At 54.0% G+C, this 18,609-nt stretch overlaps 2 protein-coding genes across 3 annotated transcripts; one reads left to right on the top strand and one right to left on the bottom strand.

The window, feature by feature from the left end:
• The first annotated feature begins 1,953 nt into the window (after positions 1 to 1,953).
• PEX6 (peroxisomal biogenesis factor 6) lies at positions 1,954 to 17,058 on the top strand. Of its 2 annotated transcripts, XM_047858885.1 has the most exons (18): positions 1,954 to 2,878; positions 4,356 to 4,519; positions 5,001 to 5,084; positions 8,212 to 8,314; positions 8,399 to 8,532; positions 9,182 to 9,293; positions 9,648 to 9,856; positions 10,287 to 10,482; positions 10,672 to 10,748; positions 10,910 to 11,042; positions 11,124 to 11,329; positions 11,456 to 11,517; positions 11,765 to 11,873; positions 12,159 to 12,275; positions 12,398 to 12,475; positions 12,633 to 12,772; positions 12,955 to 13,132; positions 14,470 to 17,058. In XM_047858885.1, the coding sequence occupies exons 1-17, from the start codon at positions 1,997 to 1,999 to the stop codon at positions 13,089 to 13,091; spliced, it is 2,943 nt and encodes a 980-aa protein (XP_047714841.1). In that variant the 5' UTR covers positions 1,954 to 1,996; the 3' UTR covers positions 13,092 to 13,132; positions 14,470 to 17,058. The 2 variants fall into 2 exon arrangements, with proteins under 2 accessions (XP_047714841.1, XP_047714842.1); XM_047858886.1 differs by lacking the exons at positions 12,398 to 12,475; positions 14,470 to 17,058 and having other exon boundaries at positions 12,955 to 13,410.
• GNMT (glycine N-methyltransferase) lies at positions 13,560 to 16,324 on the bottom strand. The gene is made up of 6 exons (XM_047858887.1): positions 16,119 to 16,324; positions 15,138 to 15,265; positions 14,599 to 14,715; positions 14,245 to 14,387; positions 14,005 to 14,126; positions 13,560 to 13,922 (listed from the first exon to the last, which is right to left on the bottom strand). Exons 1-6 carry the CDS (start codon positions 16,322 to 16,324, stop codon positions 13,751 to 13,753), a joined length of 888 nt encoding a protein of 295 aa, XP_047714843.1. The 3' UTR covers positions 13,560 to 13,750.
• Positions 17,059 to 18,609: the final 1,551 nt, after the last annotated feature.

Here is an 18,609-nt window from a genome sequence, read left to right as displayed (position 1 = left end):
GAGAGAGAGAGAGAGAGAGAGCAAGCGAGCACAAGTGGGGAAGAGGCGGAGACAAAGGGAGAGAGAGAATACCAAGCAGGCTCCCTGCACCACCAGTGCAGAGCCCAATGTGGGGCTTGAACTCATGAACCGTGCGATCATGACCTGAGGCGAAGTCAGACACTTAACCAACTGAGCCACCCAGATGCCCCAATGACTCTTGATCTTGAGATCATGAGTTCAAGACTCATGTTGGGCAGATTACTTAAAAAAAAAAAAATTGTGGAACTGGGCAATTTCAAGTTTAAGACTAGAAGTACCTCCAGGAACTATAATCATTTAAAAAATATTTTGTTGGGGTGCCTGGGTGGCTCAGTTGGTTGAGCATCCGACTTCGGCTCAGGTCATGATCTCACAGTCTGTGAATTCGAGCCCCGCGTCGGGCTCTGTGCTGACAGCTCAGAGCCTGGAGCCTGTTTCAGATTCTGTGTCTCCCTCTCTCTCTGCCCCTCCCCTGCGCATGCTCTGTCTCTGTCTCAAAAATAAATAAAAACATTAAAAAATAAATAAATAATATTTTGTCTCGCTAGGAATAGAAATACCTTATAACATATAAACCTAATATTCAACTCTCAGATTTTCAGGAATGCCTAATGTACAAAGTAGAGGGCTGCCTCAAGCTCTTCATCTGTGAAGGAAAGAAGTAAGTTGTGCAGTGGTTGGAGGAGAATACAAGGTCCAGAAAGAGTAAATTACCACCTAGGCTCTGGGTGGCTCAGTTGGTTGAGCATCCGACTTTGGCTCAGGTCATAATCTCACGGTTGGTGAGTTTGAGCCCCACATTGGGCTCTGCACTGGTGGTGAGGAGCTTGCTTGGTATTCTCTCTCTTCCTCTCTCTCTGCCCTGATCTGGGGCTCGGGCTCTATGCTGTCAGCAAGGATCCTGCTTCGGATCCTGTCCCCACCCCACCCCTTCTCTCCATACCTCCCTTGCTCACACTCTCTTTCTCTCAAAAATAAACATTAAAAAATAACAATAATAATTTTTAAAAAGCAGATTACCACCAACCAATCCATTGATTCTAAGTGCAAATAGATTGTTGATAACTTGAAGTGTGGCCTACTAGTGTCCAAGTGACTTGCACAGAGCAGTGGAGGTGGAGACAAGGATGGAATCTTGTTGGGAAGCAAGCTGTTGGTTGGGTGTTCATGACTGAAGCCTTAAACACCTCTCTTCCTCCTGCTCTGCTTCCCATCCCTCCAGGGTAGAAACAGGACATGGGCCTCCAGTCTGCAAGGACTGATTGGGAGTGGGGGTGAGGAGCAGAAGGGAGAGCAACCGGTTTTGGAGGAATGAAAAAGCAAAGTTGCTTTGTCTTCACTTCAAGTTTGTTGGGAGTAGAAGGAACAGGACAAGAAACACCGGAACGTGGGTTTTGTGTAGGATGTGTTGAAACAGATGTGGCAGCACCAAGTACTCCAGGGCTACATGAATCACATGTAGTAATCCAGCCAGCAGCCACTACATACCCATAAGCACTGTGAGACCGTTTTATCCTACCACTCCCTCCTGTAACCTTCCCCACAATACCCAAATCCCAGTGCCTACAGTTCCACACTGGAAAGTGTAGGAGTTCCACAGGGTAGTGGAATCCTTCCTAAACACTCCACCCATAGCCCCTAGCACTGGGCCAAGTTGGTCCTGGGCACGCAGGAAGTTCGCTGATCATTCAATTAACTGCTAAGTGCGTGGCAGAAGAGCACGTTAATCACTAGCAGGCGCGGCAGGCAGATCCCTGCAAACACGGTCTCAAAGGACTACGCAACGGCAGTGAATGTGTTACTGCCACAGAGGCACCAACCCGTCAATCCCAGCCGGGGCTCACCCTCCAGGAGGACGCTCCAGGAACCCGCCGCCCCTCCTACTCTTCTCGCGCCTCCCCGGACGGAAGCGGAAACCGCGTGCGGCGCTGGCCCGGAAGCCGCGCTCCAACGGCTTCCTCGTTGGTCTGTCACCATGGCGCTGGCAGTCTTGCGGGTCCTGGAGCCCTTCCCGACCGAGACACCCCCGTTGGCGGTGCTGCTGCCCCCCGGGGGCCCGTGGCCAGCAGCGGGACTGGGACTGGTGCTGGCCCTGCGGCCTGCAGGGGAGAGCCCTGCAGGGCCGGCGCTGCTAGTGGCGGCCCTGGAGGGGCCGGGCGCAGGGACCGAGGAGCAGGGTCCCGGGCCCCCGGAGCTGCTGGTTAGCCTCTCGCTGCTGCGGCTCCTTGCTCTGGGCCCTGGGGCGTGGGTGCGGGCACGGCCCGTGCGGCGGCCTCCGGCCCTGGGCTGGGCGCTGCTTGGCACCTCGCCGGGGCCCGGGCTCGGACCGCGAGTCGGGCCGCTGCTGGTGCGGCGCGGAGAGGTCCTTCCAGTCCCCGGACCTCGGGTGCTGGAGACTCGGCCGGCGTTGCAAGGACTGCTGGGCCCAGGGACGCGGCTAGCTGTCACTGAGCTCCGTGGGCGGGCCAAACTGGGTCCGGAGACTGGAGACAGCAGCCCGCCCCCACCTCCGCCCGTGGTGTCCTCCTTCGCGGTTAACCGCACAGTCCGGCAACTCCGGGGAGTTCTGGGAGGGACTGGGGATTCACTGGGTGTAAGCCGGAGCTGCCTCCGTAGCCTGGGCCTCTTCCAGGGCGAATGGGTTTGGGTGACCCGGGCCGGGGAGTCGTCGAACACTTCCCAGCCACACTTGGCCAAGGTGCAGGTCCTAGAGCCTCGCTGGGATCTCTCTGAAAGGCTGGGACCTGGCTCTGGGCAGCCAGGAGAGCCCCTCGCTGACGGACTGGCCCTGGTGCCTGCCACTCTGGCTTTTAATCTCGGCTGTGATCCCCTGGAAGTGGGAGAGCTCAGAATTCAGGTAGGATACAGGACTGAGGTCAGGAATGTTTCCACCCCCTTATTCCCTCTTCCTTACCTCAACTGAATTGGAAGAAAAGAGCTGTGGAATTTAGGTCCCTTACTCCTTAGATCCTAATGTCTCTTAGTCTCATTTATCTGTTCTCTGTAATCAAAATATAACTCTCCATGGTGTGGTGGTGCATGGGAAGGGATTTCCTCTATTCAGGGGAAAGAAGAGAGGCATAGTCAAATTACTACGTGTTTACAGTATGTTAATCTACTCAATTATTTGTTGAATTGCTGCAGTGTATCCAGAATTGTACTGAATAATACGAAGGATGATACCTCATTGTTTTTGCTCATGCTTATCCTTGACTTCAAGTTCCTTCCTGTTCTTGTAGCCTCGTCTGTTAAAATCCTACCATCCTTTCCTTTTAAAGCCCATCTAAAGATGCCACCTTCTCAAAGCCTTAGATAATCTTACCACATATTTAACATGAATTCTTCCTCCTGTAGCATTTTGTATCTTCCTTAGGGTATTTATTTTCTGCCCTGTTATGATTATGTACTCTAATTCTCAGTTGTATATTGTAAATTCCTTGAAGGGGAGGGCTCTTTATTATCTTTAGTGCCTGGGGTTGGATTTTAATATTTTTTAAAAATGTACCTAAGAGAAGTTTTTGGTTTAGATTACTTCAAGAAGATTGTTGTATTTGGGGGAGCAAATATAGTCTAATATTTAATGAGGCACCTAGATGTGTGGTTTAGGCCTGCACTGTCCCATATGGAAGCCACTAGCCACATTGTGGCTTTTTCAATTAATAAGACTAAATAAAATTTAAAACTCAGTTCTTTGGTTGCTTTAGTCTCATCTCAAGTGCTCGATAGCACATGTAGATAACATCTCTAGCACTGTAGAAAGTTCTGTTAGATCATGCTGGCATAGCCAATTAGAGCTATGAGATGTCAAGAAGGATATAAGATATGCATGAATAGGAGTCTGGTGTGGGTTTCCTTTTGAATGGAGGAGAAACTCTGGAGTCCTCAGACTGGAGCTCATTCAGCTGAACCAATCCTGTCAGCTTTCCTGAGATCATATCCATTTCTCACAGCCTGAATTCAGAGTGTCCCCACTGATGTCCAATTAATATCAATCCCAGTTTTTGCCTGGTGGCTACTCAAAGGGCTTGTGGGAATGAAGTGTCTTTACCACTTTACTGACTCAGGGCCAACTTAAAGGTATCACAGAAAGATTATTTTTACTGGGGAACTGTTTGGAGCCAGAGTCAGAAATCTCTTCCTGGTGCCCATTAGGAGGAGAGGTTTCTGTTTCCAGGGAAGAGATACAGGTATTCAGTTCTGCTGCCTTAGGCCTCCCCTCCCACGGGCCTTGTGGATAGAGGATGCAAATAGAAATATGGGCTGCTAAAGTTAAGGTAGGGCAGAGCCTGACTCCTTGGAAGAAGGTTATAAGGTGGTGGTTATTTCTCTAATAGAGGTACTTGGAAGGCTCCAGCATCCCTGAAGACAAAGGAAGCTGCTCAGTGCTGCCTGGGCCTCTGTTTGCCAAAGAGTTACACATCGAAATTGTGTCCTCTCCCCACTACAGCACGAATGGAAATTATGACCATGTTCTTTACCGGCACTTTCAGACACCCAGGTTAGCTGCTTCCCCCTTTCAAGAAGATAGCATCTCACCCTTGTTGCTCTCCTCCTATCCCATGCCTTAGATTCAGGTCCCACAGAGCCTTTGACTTTACAAAGCCACGTTTTAAGCAGTATTGCGGCTAGATGCCTCTTGGTGTAGCAGGTGGTCCATAGAAGAGAAATTCACCGTGAGGTGAATCTGGACATTCTAAACTGAGGAACCTATGAATTGAGAGGGCCCCCAAAGAGCCAGGACTCAGCTTCACCCCCTCACTGCTCTCTGATCCTCCTTTCTAGCCTCTCTGCCATCTCCCCCCCCCCCCCCCCCCCCGCTTCATTCTAGGTCAGACTTGTTCTCTGAACAACTGCTTGGGATCTCTGGGTGGGCAGTAGGTCCCTATGGTCTGCAGGTTGGGAGTGGACATGTGGGGATATGTCAGGCCCATGTTCTTGACTCTCATTGTGAGCTGACCAGGGCCACTGCTGTGTTGCAGGGCAGTCCAGGAAGGGGATATTCTGTGTGTGCCAACAGTTGGGCAAGTAGAGGTCCTGGAAGGAAGCCCAGAGAAACTGCCCAGGTATGCAGCTGCCTCCTGTCCTACAGTTGGGATTCTTAACCTGGGTGCAAGAGTTCTACGATCCCCTCCCTGCAAGTTGTGTGGAATAATTTTGTATATAAGGAAATACTGCTGTTTTTGTCATGTACATTTTTCTAGAGAAAAGGTACATGCTTTCTTCGGGTTCTCACATGGGTGCAGGACTGAAAAAAGATGAAGAACCACTGCCTACTGCCTGTGGGAGGTGTTTTATCCTCACCTTGTTGGGTGGTCATAGGTAATGTAAAGCATTAAGAAGTTTAAGAGCCTAGACCAACATGAGACTCCTTGCTTTTCATTCTCAACCACAGTGTTGTTTGCACCAGGTTTCGGGCCACACTTCCCATATACTCAACATAAAGAGACCCAAGCTTCGATTTCTGCCCTAATCGATAGTGTGTGCACATGGAGCTTTTCGATCCTATCTCCCAAAATGGGGGAAAGAGAGATTGCTGCTGTTATTAAGGGGCCTTCTCTTTGTCTTTATCCTCAATAAAGAGAAATATAAGCATGACTGAGCCAAGCACCCAAGACAGGGAGTCCATCCTTTTGCCACCCTGTCGACTCTGATCACAGGGGTTCCGTGTAAAATGGTGAGGCAGAGAATTCAGAGACTGCTTTGTGAAAGGGGAGAATGTGTAGCCTGATACCCCAGGACTGATTTCCTATAGTGATGTCCTAGAAGGAGAACACAGCTGATTGACACGCTAAGCCAATGTTCAGGGGATTTCAGTGAGGTGATGGGACCAGCCTGAAGGAACTGAGGTTTAAGAGTTGGCATGCCCAAGGTCTCTGGCCTAGTCAGCTTGGGTCCTCTGCCAAGGCAGATGCCTTGTCTGGAGCGCCTGATTCATCCTTGGTCAACATTCAGAGCTTGGTTCACTCAGAGTTGTGGTACTCAGATGAAGCTCCTGGTAGTGCATGTTGTAACCCCACTTGATGCTCACGGCGCCTCTTTGAGCTTTCCCAAATCAAATCTACAACTGGGGCCTCGTAGAAAGTGCCAGGCCTGTATTAGTCACTTCTGTCTCCCATCTTAAATATAGAAAACATCTATGAGCTAGCTTTCTGTAGGAAACCTACAGAATGCCCACCCTTTGTACCTTCAGAGGAAAGTAGGCACTGGACCCTTCTGAGATAGACCAGCAAGCCTGTTCTGTTCCTGGATGTCTGCTGTTCTGGCCCTTTAGTGGCCTGCCTCTCTCTGGCTGCTGAGCACACAGTTCTTCCCCTGAGTAGGTCCTGGAAAGCAGGGTTGGGGTCAGCAGGTTGGCCTAAGGACAGATAGAGATGAGTGCTTTAGCCCTCCTCCCCAGACCTGGTAAGGAAAACCCTGCTAGGAGGCTCCTGAGATCCCTGGAACAGAATTCCAGTGTTGGTAGTGTAGCTTCTTCAGGCTCTTCCACGGTTCCACCTCCCCAAAGCAGGCCAGCAGGATCCAGCTGCACTGTCTCCCGTCTGGCTTTTAATAACACACAGCATTCCCCAGAAATACCCAGATGTGTTCTAGAAGTCTGCTCCTTGCACTCACTGAGATGGTCCTACCGGTGTCATGGAAGGGGAGTTTCCCCCTAACCCTCCACAGTGCTGTTCCTCCTTGGATTCCACTGCTTACCATGTGCACTGTGACTCAGGATTGAGATTCCAGGTTATAGACCCACCCACTGTTCATGTATACTGAATAGTAGTAAGACACAGTCTTCCTTATGTTCTAGTTTTTAACCACAATAACTGCCCACCCTAATAGTTGCAAGAGTTCACAATACCAGTCTGGTATGCCTCTCCCCTGTGCCTTGAGTTATTCCCACCAATCCACTTTGTTGTCGGAGTAAACAGTTTTATGACTGCGAGACACGCTGAACAGCAGTTTGCACCGATTGGAACTTCGAGAGGCCCAAGTCTGGGCCAAGTCATTGCCTTTCTACCTGAGGATTAAAGAGGAGAGTGGTTCATCATTTTTATCTGGAAAATTGGGCTAGTAACTACTACCCGCTCCCCCACTCTGCACCCTTAGGACGCTGAAGAGCCCTAATTCACTCTGACACTAGCAGTGACTTGCACAGCCTTGGTTATGGCTGGGGGAGCTTTTGAAAAATACAGATGCCTGAGCCCCCTCAGACCTATTGGAGCAGAATCAAGGTGAAGCTGGGGCCTGTGAAATCTTTTAACTTTTTCCAAAGGAGAGAAAAATGCTAACTTAAAAGGCTGAGATGGGGCACCTGCCTGGCTCAGTCTGTAGAACATGCAATTCTTAATCTCGGAGTCATGAGTTCAAGCCCCACATGGGTTTAGAGATCACTTAAAAAAAAATTGAGATATAATTCATATGCCATGAAATCCACGTTTGAGGTGTACAATTCAGTGGCTTTTAGTAGATTCACAAGGCTATGCAACCAACACCACTATCTAATTGCAGAATATTTTCATCACCCCAAAACCCTATGCATTAACAGTCACGCTGTACTCCCTCCATCCCTCAGCCCCCAGCAATTACCGTCTGCTGAATGGAATCATACAACATGTGGCAGATACTGATTTTCAGAAGTTTTACAGATCATTCTAATGTGCAGCCAAAATAGAGAATCATTAATCATTAATTGTCTTTAGTAAGGTATCTGCAATTTGATTTTGTGGATTGTTTAATAAGAACCAAGGAGCCCTTCCTGCTGAGGCTTTGGAAGGCCTTGGGAGGTATGAATTTGAGGGGAAGACAGTAGTCTGAAGCCAGTGAAAATGGCCAGGTGATCATTGCTTAGTGCAGCTGTGTCTTCTGCCATCGGAGTGGGTGGGTAGGCCATTCACCCGGAGAATCACGCCCCCATGGCTCCCTGATGGTTGTCATGAGGGATGTGGAGGACAGTTAGAGCTCCTGCCCTCAAAAATGTACATGGGCCAGCCTGGGAGATGAGGAAGACCATTCGCTGTCTTCTACACCTACTCCTCTCCCCTTCCCCACCCCCCACCATGCCATAACTCTCATGTCCGTTACTCATGCTGCTCTTGAGTTTGTCCCTGCTGGGGACCTCTGTGATTGAGACAGCCGCCTTGTCCTCAGGGAGGGGTGTATGTGGGCTCTGGGTCTGGGATTCATGGGGCTTCTTTCCTTCAGGTGGCGGGAGATGTTTTTTAAAGTGAAGAAAACCCTTGGGGAAGCTCCGGATGAGCCAACGAGCGCCTTCTTGGCAGACACCGCCCATACCTCCTTGTACTTGGTGAGGCCCTGGGAATGGGAGTAGACCTGGAGAAAGAAGCAGAAACAACTCCCAGACACTAAAGCTTCCTGCCACCTTTCACAGGTGGGTTCTACCCTGAGCCCTGTTCCAAGTCTCACTTCAGGAGAATCCACTCCCTGGAACAGCTTGTCTCCTCCGGGCCTGGAGGCCTTAGTGACCGAGCTCTGTGCTGCCCTGAAGCCTCGCCTCCAGCCAGGGTGAGTGAGGCCGTGGCCTCAGGGTGTGAGGAAAGCCTGCTCAGAACATCTCTGGAGGGGCAGGGGGCTGGACAAGTAGTTCCTAATGCGCTGGCCGGAGTGGGATTGGGTGGACCTCCCTCAAACTAGTATGCCCAGGCCACTCGCCCATGTCCTTTCTGTAAGCAAATTCCTAGGCTCCTTTCTGGGGATAATCTCCATCCTCCAGGGTCAGCTGGGGAGGAAGAATCTCTACCAGAGACAGCTGTCCCTGAGACTGTCCTTCCCCTTGGGGAGCCCACTAGCCATTCTGTCCTTCACCACCCTGGCCCCAAAAGATGCAGTTCCTCATACCACGGGCCTAAGTGTAGACACAGACCCTTCCCTAATTCCTCGTGATTCCAGACCAGACATAACAGTCAAGGCTTTACTGAAGGCAGTGACGACAAGGGAGTTGTCCTGGCTGATGGATATACTCCATGCCCCCGCCAGAGCACCACGGGTGGTATGGGAAATACAGCCTCACCATATGGAAACAGCCCTGGAGGAAGGGGGATGCCTCAAGAAAAGAGAAACAGGCTGTCTGCTTTCTAGATCCAAGGACCCCTGTTACTGAGGGCTCTTAACTTTGAGAGAATGGAGGAGACAAGTGTCTGTTTTCTGGTTGCAGAGGTGCCCTCTTGACAGGAACCAGCAGTGTCCTTCTCCATGGTCCCCCAGGCAGTGGGAAGACCACAGCTGTCACTGCAGCCTGCGGCCGCCTTGGCCTCCACCTACTGAAGGTGAGGGTACCTGAAGAGTAGAACCCCAACCACATTTCCCCAGCCCAGATTCTCCTTCTCCCCTCCTCCCTGGCCTGGCCCTAATGCCTCGGCCCAGTGGGCCAGTTGGTCAGGCAGATTCCCATGATTCTCAGCTACTAAGAGAAACTTTAAAAAAGGAAGGGGTTTAAAGATTTTGTTGGACAGTCCAGGGAATGAAGTTAAAGAAGAGGTAGGACTTGGCCAGTGTTACCTTCTCCCCTATCCCTGCTCTCTAAAAAGAAGATGGCTGGCATCTTCTGGCTCCTCTCCCCGCCATTCCTGCCTCAGTCACACCTGCCCCTTGCTCACAGACCATCGGGGTCTCCTCCCCAGGTGCCCTGCTCCAACCTCTGTGCAGACAGTAGCGGAGCTGTGGAGACAAAACTGCAGGCCATCTTCTCCCGGGCCCGGCGCTGCCGGCCTGTGGTTCTATTGCTGACAGCCGTGGACCTTCTGGGTCGGGACCGTGATGGGCTCGGTGAGGACGCCCGTGTGGTGGCCACGCTGCGTCACCTCCTCCTCGATGAGGACCCCCTCACCAGGTATTATACAGAGCTGGGTCTGTAAAGGGGCAGGGCCAAGCCACCCTCATCTCTCTTCAGCCTTTTGCCCTCTCTTCCTCAATGGCTTCTCAGACATCCTGCCCATTTGGCCGTTCTCCAGACGGCCCTGAGCAGAGGAGCTTGGGGTATTCAGAGGGAGGAGGATGTGCTCCCTCGTGTTTTGTGGGGAGCACTAGAGAAAAACCACAGGCTCTACCCTCAGGGAGCTCTCTGTGTGAGGGGGAAAGCATAGGTCCCCCTCTCAAGGTATGCCCATGGAGCCCCATCCAGGAAGCTGTGGGGTGCTCACCTCCTCTCCCATCCCAGCACCCACCCACCTCCCTGCCCTACGGCACCAGCCTCCTGACAGGACAGGGCTCAGGGGCTGCCAGCCACATTCTCGCCCTCAGTGCCCACTCCGTGTCTGCAGCTGCCCGCCGCTGATCGCTGTGGCCACCACAAGCAAGGCCCAGGACCTGCCTGCCGACGTCCAGACAGCATTTCCTCACCAGCTGGAGGTGCCCGTGCTGTCAGAGGGGCAGCGGCTCAGTGTCCTGCGGGCCCTCACTGCCCATCTCCCGCTGGGCCAAGAGGTGAAGCTGCCACAGCTGGCACGGCGGTGCGCAGTGAGTACTGAGGCGGGCACAGGCCTCCCCGCATTCTGAGCCGCGGTGGTACGATCCAGCTGCCCTGCGAGTGAGGGTAGAAAACCCCGAGGCTTCAACACTGGGGCCTCTGCGCCAGCTGGGGGACTAGCCTCCTGAGGGCTCTTGCCAACTGTGCCCTGCTCATGTGTCCTTTCCTGTGGTTCCCAGGGCTTTGTGGTAGGGGATCTCTATGCCCTTTTGACCCACAGCAGCCGGGCAGCCTGTGCCAGGATCAAGAACTTGGGGTAAGGAAACTGGGCACAGGAGGGAAAAGGAGGCAAGAGGAATTGTGGGTGGGTGGATGGGTGAGGGCTGGGGGGGGCGGGGAGGAGAAACCAGGACCCTGATGTACGTCAGGGTATGTACGTCAGGTCCTCCAGAGGCCTTCCTGGGTTTCTCTTTGCAGTTTGGCAGGCGGCTTGAGTGAGGAGGATGAGGGGGAGCTGTGTGCTGCTGGCTTTCCCCTCCTGGCTGAGGATTTCGGGCAGGCACTGGAGCAGCTGCAGACAGCTCACTCTCGGGCCATTGGAGCCCCCAAGGTAGAGACTCCAGGTCCTTGGAGGTAGGACTGCAGCTCTCTTCACCACCATATCCCCAACCATGCACTTTCCATCTCCTAGATCCCCTCGGTGTCCTGGCATGATGTGGGCGGGCTGCAGGAGGTGAAGAAGGAGATTCTGGAGACCATTCAGCTCCCTCTAGAGCACCCAGAGCTTCTGAGCCTGGGCCTGAGGCGCTCGGGCCTTCTGCTCCATGGTCCCCCTGGCACTGGCAAGACCCTCCTGGCCAAGGCAGTAGCCACTGAATGCAGCCTTACCTTCCTCAGGTGGCGAGGGGGTGTGGAAGGGATGGTGGGCAAATTGGGGGCCGCAACAGGCTGGGGAGCAGGAGGGGCTGGCTGAGAGGTCACTTGTGTGTTTATGCATCTGACAAATCTCATCCTCTCCTTCAGCGTGAAGGGGCCCGAGCTTATCAACATGTATGTGGGCCAAAGTGAGGAGAATGTGCGGGAAGGTGAGTGGGTGAGGAGGGGCCCAGGTTCTAGCCCTTCCCAAACCCCGATGGCCCTTGTGCTGCCTACCAACACCCCCAGGCTGCTCCTGGTCTTTCTAAGGTCTCACAGTCCTTTCCACAAAGGACCTGCCCAGGGTGGCCTAGTACCTGGAGGGATGAGTTGTCACACCTGGCTCTTCCTTCCCTATCTCCTGACTTTAGACCCCCCCTGAGCTTCCCCCTCCTGTGTGTCCCTTTCTCTCCTTAGTGTTTGCCAGGGCCAGGGCTGCGGCTCCATGCATTATCTTCTTTGATGAACTGGACTCCCTGGCTCCAAGCCGGGGGCGAAGTGGAGACTCTGGAGGTGTGATGGACAGGTGGGGGTCTGAGCCAGAATGGAGTCTGGGGTCCAAGACGGAGGGATGGGAGACAGGTTGCAACAGTGTTCAGCACCCAGAGTACCTGTCATTCCAGTTCTGAAATAGGGGCCTTGGAGTTGGGTGGGGGACGTTGAAGGGAATGGGGGGCCTGCCTGGAGGGGTGTACAGGGCACAGCAGAGCAGGTGGCCCTGTGGAGAAGACCTGTAAGGACAGGCACTGCTGGTAGGGCAGGGGCCGAGGAAGGGCCAAGGACTCTCTTGCCTTCATGTCCTGATTTGTAGGGTGGTGTCTCAGCTCCTGGCCGAGCTGGATGGGCTTCACAGCACTCGAGATGTGTTTGTGATTGGGGCCACCAACAGACCAGACCTCCTGGACCCTGCCCTTCTGCGGCCTGGCAGGTGTGCACCCCGTACCTCTCACCTCTACCAGGCCCACTGGGGCCTCTCCCCTGACCCCCATCCTATGCCTCCTCCACTCATGCTGGGCTCCCTGACCCTTATGCCCGCCTATTTCCCTAAAGATTTGACAAGCTGGTGTTTGTGGGGGTGAGCGAGGACCGCGCCTCCCAGCTACGCGTTCTGAGCGCCATCACGCGCAAGTATGCCCTGTTAGGGGGAGACTCCCAAAGGGCTTGGGCCTTGGGATGGTCCGGGGATAAATGCAACATGCAGAATAAGCTGGTCAGGGATGCCTCTTGACAAAGTAGGGGATGCCAGGTAAAACTGTTTCTCTCCTTTCCTGTATCTGCACAACAGATTCAAGCTAGAGCCCTCCGTGAGCTTGGTGAACGTGCTGGACCGCTGCCCTCCCCAGCTGACGGGGGCAGACCTCTACTCCCTCTGCTCTGATGCCATGACAGCTGCCCTCAAACGCAGGGTTCAGGACCTGGAGGAAGGTGAGTCACTTGCCAGCCCCAGAGGTCAACCAAAAAGCTAATGGGAACCAGGCCTGGTCCTAGATTTCAGAGGAGGGACTGTTGACCTTTGGGGGACTCTGGGCAAGAAAATGCCTACCCAGGGCTCTGCCCTCCTCGGACATAGACCACAGCCTCTGTTGCCCCCTGTCACCCCCTCCCAGGGCTAGAGCCCGGAAGCTCAGCACTGCTGCTCACCATGGAGGACCTGCTGCAGGCCGCTGCCCGGCTGCAGCCCTCGGTCAGTGAGCAGGAGCTTCTCCGGTACAAGCGCATCCAGCGCAAGTTTGCCGCCTGCTAGGAGCCTCCTGCAAGCCGGGACCCTGCCCACAGTGGCTAAAGGTACTCAGGTGTCCCCACAGAGACCTGAGAGAGCAAGGGGCCCTTTCTCAGCGTGCTGCTATTGCACCCAAAGTCGGCCTACCTTCCCGAGAACCCCGAGGTGCCGAGTAGCCCCACAAGAGCTCAGAGGCATCATCCCCTGCCTACCTGTTCATCCTCCCAGGCCAGCTCCAGCTCCAACACTAAAGACCCTCTGCTCAGAAGGAGGGGCTTGGGCCTGGAGTTCTGGGGTGGGGTGCTGAGGGAGTCCAGTCTTGGCTGAAAATAAAATGTATGCTGCCCCCTGCTGGTTGTGGTCTGAAAGGGTGCAGGGGGAAAGAGCAAGATTGTGGAAGGAGTGAGCCACAGGGGAGGGCAAGGCGGGCACCACAGGAGCCTGATCCTTCTGATATAAACACCAAGCGTGCAGGAACTGAAAAAGGCACAGACTATATTGCTCACACTTCCATTTGCCTGAACCCAAATCCCCGTACCCCCAGCAGCAGTCTGCCCCTCTCCACACCCCAAGGGTCTGCACCAGGGGTTAGGCTTGGTATGGGGCTGCCAGTCCCCACCTCCCCAGACGGATCTGGCAGTGCCTGGGCCGAGGGTCGTAGGAGCTGAGGCCACGCTCAGCACTCAGTCCGTCCTCTTGAGCACATGGATGAAATAGCAAGGGATGTAGGCCTGGCCAGGCTTGTAAGGCTTGAAGTCCCCCAGGACGCTGTGCTGGCACTTGCCCCCGAAGGCTGCTCGGAGCAACTCCGTGAAGGAAGCCAAACGGTGCGGGTAGTAGGAGAGCCGGAACTTACTGAAACAGAGCCCCCAACCAACCATGAGGGCTGGTGGCCTCAGCACCACCCCTCCTCACCCCTACCTAGCCGAGTGGGTACCTCAAACCAGGAGAACCATCCTGGCCAGCGCCCGGCACCTGCACTGTGTAGTCCAGGGTCACCATGTGGGCCTTGTTGTTCACTGTCAGCACTGATGTCGTGATATCCTTGGTCAAGTCACTCTGTAGGTGGTGGTGCAGGCTGCATTAGCCTCTGCAACCATTGTAGGGCCTGGACCGCAGGATCGCGTCCCCCATCCCCTACTCTGGGCCTCCCCCCCACCACCACCAGGGGCCCCACCTTATAGTAGATGTTCTTTCCTGGGGGTGCACAGCCTGTGCTGAGGATGTGGTCGTAGTTGCGATGATCGATGACCAAAAGGCCCCCAGACCGCACCATGCTCGCGATGTTCCTCAGTGCCAGCCGGTGCTCACTCTGGTCTCCTGAGCTCCGGGCAGGGGCAGAGAGGCTCCATCTGCTCAGGGCTCCGAGCACCAATCTCCCTCCCATCTTTGTCCTCCCCAGGGATACAGATGCCAAGGCACAGAGGAGCAGAAAACAGTCTGCTCTGTCAGGAGAGCAGGCACCCAGGGGTCTGTGGAAAGAGGTACAGCTCAAAGCAGGGGCCATGCTCAAGGCCACGCCGTCTCTCACCTCTGCAGTCTGGCAAGTGGGCAAAACTATTGCCAAGGCAGATGACCGCATCGAAGCCGCCCCCTGGTGGCTGGGGCACATCTTTGTCCAGAGTCATCCAGTTGGCTTCTTCAATGACTGGGACCAGGAAGGGGAAGAGGGATCAGGGTGGCACCATGGCACCAGCAGCACTCACCTCCACCAAGTGCAACCCTGCCTCAGTTTCCCCTTCGAGACACACAGGGATTCCCCATCCGGTTAGAAGGAGGAGCTCACCATGGACATGGAGGGGGAAGGGGAGAAGGGGTCAAGGGAGGAGGAAACCAGGGATGGGAAGCATGGCTCCGTGCTTCTGTGTTTTTATTTGGGAGGAGGGAGAAGACTCCTCACCAGATACCTCATTCTGGTGCGTAAGCTTCCCTTTCCAGGGAAATGAAAGTAATTTTGCTGTCCCCCTTAAGGAAAACAAAGCACACCAGCACAGGAGCTGAAGGAGCCCAGGGCAGAGAGTACCGAGTCCCTGGCGGCTGGGTGGGGAGGGCCTGACTGGACCCGCATACCCCACTTGTCAAAGGCCGGTTCGTGCCGCCGGTTCCAGCGCTCTTTAAGCGCGTATTTCAGCATCTTGTCACTGGCATCCACACTGGTCACGGTGAAGCCCTCTTCCACCAGCATGATGGAGTCCACCCTGCGCAGGGTCAGAGATGAGAGGCCAAGAGGGGCAGTCAGGGGGCCTGGGAAGGCAAGGAGGAGGCCCTGTGCTGGGCACTTCTGTCTCCTCCACTCTTGAGACCATTCCTCTGCTTCCTCTCCTTAGACCTTCTCCACTGACCTCAAATGACCTGGCAAATCGGTTTATCACCAGGTAGCAAATTCTGGGTTTGGTTTTTTAGCACCTCTTCAGAGCCGGGCGCTCTATAAATGTGCATTCATCCTCATGGCAACCCTGTGAGGTAGACAGTGTTACCCCCACTTGAGGGACGGGGCAAACTGAGGCTCCTGGAATTTAGGAACCTGTGCAGGGGAGGTAGTGCAGCATGGTGTTTTGTCTGAATGTCCTCTCCACTAGGTAGAGGGCTTTCGCTCCTCTGAGGCGGGATTTCCACAACTGTAAGTGGGGTATCACTCCTTACCTCATGAGGTTATGTGAGGATCTTAAAAACGGATGTGCCAAAAGCTCCTGGCACCGCGCGTGGCGGCACGGTCAAATATTGAACAAATGTTAACTGTTAACACTGCCCAAGGCCATCACTTCGGGACCAGTGCTGCAGCCAGGACCGGAGCTTACGTCGGTCTGGCGCCAAAGCACGGCCGCCGCCCTCCCCGGCGAACCGGCAGGCCCCACCCTGCGGTGCTTACACGCCCCCTCTGCCCCCGGGTGTCTTCAGCCCCTCCTCCCAACCGCTCTGCCCCCCCTCGTCCCGCCCCGGGCCGGCTGCGGCTCGCAGGTGGAGGCTGCCGGACCAACCAGGCCAAGGTCCCCCACACCCCCCCCCCCCCCACGCCGAGCCAGCAGCTCCCTGGCCCCCGCCCCGGCTCACCCGGTGCCGCAGGCCACGTCGAGCACCCGCTGGCAGCCGTGCTGGCGCAGCAGCCCGAGCAGCCAGGCCTTGTACTCGGCCGTGCGGCTGCGGGTGTCCCCGATGTAGAGCTGCCACACGCGTGCCGCCTCTCCGTCCGCGTACTGGTCCGGGAGCCCTTCGGCCGCCACCCCTAGGGAGCGGGTGCGGTACACACTGTCCACCATCGTGCAGCGCGCCTGGCTCCGCGGCGGGCCGCTCCGTATTTATAGTACGGCCCGGCCGCCCCACCTGTCCAATGGCAGGTGAGCGCGGGGACACGCCCCTGCTGGGCTCCCAGCCTCAGGGAGGGCGCTGCCCGGCGTTTTGCACCAGCCCTTCTCGCCGGCGGGAAGATCCAGCCCTCTGGGCGACCCCGTGGCGGGAAAGGGCCCTCCCAGCCCCCTACCCTCTTAAGCCAGGTATCAGGAGGACTGGGGAGGGGTCAGAAGAGGTGGCAACTGTGAGATCGCCCACTCCACCCCTACCCAAGCTGGGAAAAAAGGAAACTCCCCAGTCCACACAGAGATCAGCGCCTAGGACTGGACCGTCCCTAGAGGAGGAAAGTATTAGCATATCTAAAGGAGGATCGTCTAGCTGAAAGAGGGCCTGGTCGGCCAGGAAAGGGATGAATAGCGAATATCTGGGGATAATGCAAGTCTGGCCACCCAAGTCCAGGAGCAGTTCTGGCTCAGGGGATCGTCTGCCTACCCGGGGGCAGGTGCTCCTCTGTCCTGGAGGTGACACATCAAGCTTTTCCCTGAGCCGCGTGAGGCGGAGTCCGGCCTTTCCTCCCAATTCTTCACCGACTGACACGCTTCTAAAGCGCTATCTGCTGTTTGAGGCCCTGTTCGATCTCCAGCGTCTCCACACACACACACACACACACACACACACACACAAATTAAGATTTTGTTTTTAAGTAATCTCTACACCCAACAGTGGGTTCTAAGTCACAACCCGTGATCAAGAGTCACATACTCTAGAGGCGCCCGGCTGGCTCAGTCCCTGGAGTATGCTACTCTTGACCTCCCGGTTGTGAGTTCGAGCCCCAGTTGGGTGGAGAGAAAAAAAAAAGAAAAAAGAAAAAAGAAAGAAAGAAAAATAAATCTTAAAAAAAAAAAAAAAAGTCACGTGCTTTCTCAACTGAGCCACCTAGGTGCCCCTAAAATTTTTACTTTTTTAAACACTATGTGCTTTCCATGGAGGTGCCCACAGGGTAGGAAGTCAAGGGTTAAGGGTGGAAGTGCTTGGTGCCCTTGCTGTTATATTGTTCACTGTCACTTCATAAATTTGCCCTTTGGTTTGGTTATACATCCACCCTTCCTCCCCAAAGCAGAAGGTCTTTTCCTAGGACACCACCCTGGACTGAGATGGATTCAGCAAGATGATACCACCCAGTGAAGGTCAAGACAGGGAGAACAGCCTTCCCTATCTATCTTGGTTTGTCTGGCTTCAGAAAGAGCTATGTATAGAGTTTAGAATGAAGGAGGCTCTCCTCCCCCTCCCCCTTTTATTAGCTGTAGAATCTGGGAGCTGGAGGAACCCCAAAGACCATATGATCTTTTTTCAAAAGTTTATATATATATTTTTGAGAGAGGCAGGGGCAGGAGCACAGAGTGAAGGAGAAAGAGAATCCCAAGCAGCCTCCATGGTGTCAGTGCAGAGCCCGACTCCATCCTGAATCTTATGAACAAACCTCAGGACTGTGAGCTGAGCCGAAATCAAGAGTTGGATGCTTGACTGAGCCACCCAAGTGCCCCCATTTTTTTAAAGTTTTATTTATTTAAGTAATTGCTACACCTGACATGGGGCTCAAACTCATTACCCTGAGATCAACAGTCACATGCTCCTCCGACTGAGCCAGGTAGATGCCCCCATATAATCATTCTCAGCTTCCTATTTGTAGCACACAGATTGCCTCAAATGAGCCTGTCCTGCCCAAGTAATAGAGTCTTGTGCTCATGTTGACCCTACAGACAGGTTTTTGGCAACAGGCTTAGAAGGGCACAGAACTGGGAGTTATAAATACTTAGATAAGTGGCCTAAGGCAGTTTATTATTTTTTCCCTTACTATTGATTTCTTTTCCATTTACTTTTTTTTTAGTTATTTTTTTTAACGTTTATTTTTAATTGAGAGACACAGAGCGTGTGCCTGGGAGGAGCAGAGAGAGAGGGAGACACAGAATCTGAAGCAGCCTCCAGGCCGTGAGCTGTCAGCACAGAGTTGGATGCAGGGCTCGAACCCATGAACTGTGAGATCATGACCTGAACCGAAGTTGGACGCTTAACCCACTGAGCCACCCAGATGTCCTCTTTTCCATTTACTTTTTGCCTCTTAACCCTCTCTGAATACATCTGAGGTAAGCCTGGGATTTTCTCAGGGCTCAAAATGCTGCTGGGAAATGTCCCCTTTAGGGACGACTGGGTGGCTCAGAGGTTAAGCTTTTGACTCTTGTTCCCAGCTCAGGTT

The sequence above is a fragment of the Prionailurus viverrinus genome, chromosome B2 (assembly GCF_022837055.1).
Source record: "Prionailurus viverrinus isolate Anna chromosome B2, UM_Priviv_1.0, whole genome shotgun sequence".
NCBI classification, from domain to species: domain Eukaryota; kingdom Metazoa; phylum Chordata; class Mammalia; order Carnivora; family Felidae; genus Prionailurus; species Prionailurus viverrinus.
The sequence above is the reverse complement of the archived record's forward strand: the minus strand, read 5'-3'. Positions and strand labels throughout refer to the sequence as shown.